The sequence below is a fragment of the Coccinella septempunctata genome, chromosome 1 (assembly GCF_907165205.1).
Source record: "Coccinella septempunctata chromosome 1, icCocSept1.1, whole genome shotgun sequence".
In the NCBI taxonomy this organism is placed as follows: domain Eukaryota; kingdom Metazoa; phylum Arthropoda; class Insecta; order Coleoptera; family Coccinellidae; genus Coccinella; species Coccinella septempunctata.
Window position 1 is genome coordinate 28093098 of NC_058189.1, and position 4205 is coordinate 28097302.

Below are 4205 nucleotides of genomic sequence, written 5' to 3' on the forward strand. Positions count from 1 at the left end.
ATGAAAATTGCTAGCTCAAATAATTCAGCGAAGGGGTTTTATATTCCACATCAACCTGTATTGAAAGAAGAACGTGATACGACAAAGCTAAGAGTCGTATTCGATGCAAGCGCAAAGACAAGTACCGGACTCAGCCTAAACGACATTCTTCACACAGGACCTAAACTACAGCAGGATCTTATAGATATTCTGATAAAATGGCGAAAACACAAAATAGCAATAACAGCTGACATCGATAAAATGTATAGGCAGGTGAAATTGGACACAGAAAACCAGCCATTACACTCTATACTCTGGAGAAACACCAAAGATGAGCCAATTCAAACCTACGAATTAACCACCGTAACCTACGGTACAGCACCAGCAGCTTACCTGGCCATAAGAACAATGAGACAACTAGCTATAGATGAAAAGAAAAACCACCCCCTTGCGGCTGAAATAGTGCTACGGGATTTCTACGTGGACGATCTTCTGAGTGGAGCAGACACTATTGAAGAAGCACGACATATACAAAAGGAAGTAACTGACCTACTCAAAAATGGAGGATTCAATGTAAGAAAGTGCAAATATAACGTACTGACCGAAAGCAAATCCACCGTCACGCTGGATGACAAAAATGGACCAACCAAGACGCTCGGTATAACATGGACTCCCAGAGAAGATAATATTCAGTATCTAATAAAACGAAACTCCGAACATCGCTCAACAAAAAGCAAGATCTTATCAGAAATCGCCACAATCTTCGATCCTCTTGGATTATTATCTCCAGTCATTATACAGGCGAAACTGTTAATGAAAGAAATATGGAAAACCAACACATCATGGGATGAAACAACACCAGAGCACATCAGGAATACTTGGAAAAACTTCAGAAGCGAGCTTCCAAAATTAGAAGAAATCCAAGTTCAACGCTGGATTCACCTACGGCGTGGTCAACCCTTGGAAATACATGGATTCTCAGATGCATCTCTGAAAGCATATGGCGCTGTAGTATACATAAAAACAACAGACACAAATGGGAACACCCACGTGGGACTCCTCGCTTCCGAATCAAAAGTATCACCACTAAAAAATACAAAGACAATCCCGCAGTTAGAACTCTGCGCAGCCCTTCTTCTAGCCAAACTCATCAAACGCTGCGTTACGGCCCTGAATCACAACAATTCAAAAATATTCACCTGGTCCGACTCTCAAATAGTAATATCATGGATAAACGCTGACGCTGGAAAGTGGAAAATGTTCGTCGCAAACAGAGTTCGAGAAATCCCTAACCTGCTAGGTCAAGGTCACTGGTACTACTACCGTTGGAAACAATATCACTTGCATTCAGCGATAAACTCCAGCACGAACATCGTAATAATCATTGTCATTGTTTTACTTATTGTTTACTTTTTAAAATATAGGAAACAACAACAAGCACCGACTGATGCACGCGCGAGCAATAGACCAGTTCATCCTGAGGAGATCGAGCTGCAGCCAATATACAATGACTCCAGACCAGGCAGCCAGCTCCACGGATGACAACCACCAACAAAGACATCAAGACCCCAACCACATCACCATGGCCGCCGGGAATATGTACGAAACGTACAATAAATATCCAAAATTAGATATATCAAAAATTCATAAACTCAATTCAACCAAATATTTCCATTCGAAATTATTTAGATCATTCGCTCTTTCATAATTGTTACTTCCTGTGTAAGTAGGCCAGGTGAGACAAAGGATTGCAGTAGTTTGTTTTAATATCTAACATTCCTTAATCCAACTGCAGCAATTTTGCAAGTAAAGAAAAATGTACTGAATATGCAAAATGTAACTCGATTTCGATTATGTGGTCTTGACGTCATTGTACAATTTGACTATATATGGTTTGTTAGATTAGGAAATAAACGTTCATTAACAAGTGATCCGCATTATCAATCTCAATCCTCGAGTCCCTAAGTTTTCACCAACCCAGAACTCTTAGAACTTGAGGTACAATTGAGATACCACCCCAACACCCATGTTTGTTAAGTGTCCTGTTGATTTCGAACGAATTATATTTCTAAGATTTTAAAGAACAGTTGCTCATTAAAATAAATATGTTGTACTTCAAATGATTATGATGTAATATGTATAAAGAGCGAAAAAATTTAATTCCTCATCCACTGACTGACGGGCGTTGTTCTACGGAATGGCTGATTGACCATTTTATCTATCAATAATATAGTCAGAATTGGTTAAAAAAAATTTTTCACGCTTAATAAACGAATTGCATCCTTATAAACGACGCTACGCACATTGAGCCCGGGTGTCCACTGGAAGCGTACTCGAGCGGCTACGCGCTCACACGAAACGAGCGTGAACGTGCGGCAAGCCGCTACAGATCCCAAGTAACGTATTTCAATACAGCGTTGTCCACTGCAGGCGACTTCGAGCGGGCGTTTTCAAGCGGCTACAAGCTCGTACGCGCGATCCGCCTGAAATGGGATCTGTAGCGAGTGTAGCGCGTGCACGCCCGTTGGCTCATTCATTTCAGTCCGGTTAAATTGAGATTCAGTAAAGATTTTGTGCCTATAAAAGATTTCTATTGCTTAAATGGCTTCATCAGTGACCGAATTAAATCATCTTGGCTCTTTTCCTTATAAGGAATTGAGCATAACTTTTGGCGGCCAAAAAATGGGGTTTTTTGTAGTTTTTCAATCATATGTCTTCAAGAAATACGGATATCGACTGATTACTTGCGAGAAAAGCTATAGAGTACTGAATTCTACGTCGAATGAGATCAAGTGTGTACATTTTCTCACTAATGGATCCCAAAGGGACAATTTCCTGAAACATTTTAAAATGTTATATTTCATATTGATTTCTCGGAGAAATCTTTGAAAGCAGCTTATATATGAGAGAAGTATAAAAACGTATAAAAAAGTTGTGAATCATTAAATTTCACATCGATTGAAAACACGCGTTCATCACACAAATACAATTTTTTCGTTAAGATTTCAGATTTAAAACGTCATAGACCAATTCGTGGTCAAGGACAGTCAACGACAACATCTCTGAAATTTTGCTCAACATTGATATTCTCTAATATAGAAACGGGTTAAGGAACGCCGCCTCAATCGAGAATTTAGTGATCTATAATAAAAAAAATTGAGCTTTGTTTATATTCAGTTTTCCAGGGGAGATAAAATCGAAAAAAAAAAACGAAAACACGCATTTTTGGTCACCAAAAAATTAGCTGAGGAAGAAACCTGGGATAGTTTTTCTGGATGAGTCGTTCAAACAATTGAATACTTATTGGAAGAATTGTTTCTCGTTGTTTTCATCGCATTGTCAGTAAAATAAAATTCGATTCATTCAGTAGTAGTTGGGAAATATATAAGGTCCGTTCTTCGGTTGACAGTAGAAATGGTTTAATTCTCGATTTGATTTTGGCTATAAAAATTGCAGCCATCGCAAACAACAAGGAATACTGGATTGAGAACGATCCTTCGGCTCCAACACTGAATTGAACGCACGAAGCCGCCTCCAGTGGACAACATCTGTAGCGCCGCGCCGCCTGTTTTGTAGCTGCTACAAACGCTCGTTTCGCGTGAGCTTGTAGCCGCTCGAATACGCTTCCAGTGGACACCCGGGCTGAAGCTTACTGACCAGCTGTGTCCGGATCGGACGTTGACTGACTATCATAATTTTGATTTACATACCAAAACACAAAAATTTATAAGGCTTCAGCCTTAAGAAATTGATTTTATTAGGTCGTTAATCACGACATGTTTGACCGCGCACCAGAGGCACATGTTCTAACAGCCACTTGACTGACCGCAGCATTTTATTGTATATTATGATTGTAATCACCTGAGAAAAAACTAGGCTTAAGAAATTCAGAGACTTTTTTTGGCTCTGGCTCTCCGTCTAAGAGCACTGAACATTAGAATCAATGAATGATCGATTCACATGTTACGACTTATAATACTTACGCTTCCATTTTTCTTAGTTGAGTGAAAAACTTAATCACGTAAAATACATTTTATTATTTGATCCACCGTTCTTCACCATCCAATAATTTTCAATATTTTGATGTTTTCACGAAGAAATAAAACAAGAAATTAAAAAAATCAGCAACTAGAACGAGCTAGATAAACCAAAAGCGGAATGAGAATCAAAACATTCAAAACCTTTTCGATCAAAATTGACGTCTGAAATCTTAAAAATTTCATATA

The 4205-nt window shown here is 38.8% G+C and overlaps 1 protein-coding gene across 1 annotated transcript; it reads left to right on the forward strand.

Moving 5' to 3' along the window:
* On the forward strand, positions 1-1521 carry LOC123322599. The gene has a single exon (XM_044910551.1). The coding sequence runs from the start codon at positions 1-3 to the stop codon at positions 1519-1521; it is 1521 nt and encodes a 506-aa protein (XP_044766486.1).
* Positions 1522-4205: the final 2684 nt, after the last annotated feature.

Coding starts and splice junctions, on each gene's coding strand:
- LOC123322599 (XM_044910551.1), top strand. CDS start 1: ATGAAAATTGCTAGCTCAAATAATTCAGCGAAGGGGTTTTATATTCCA.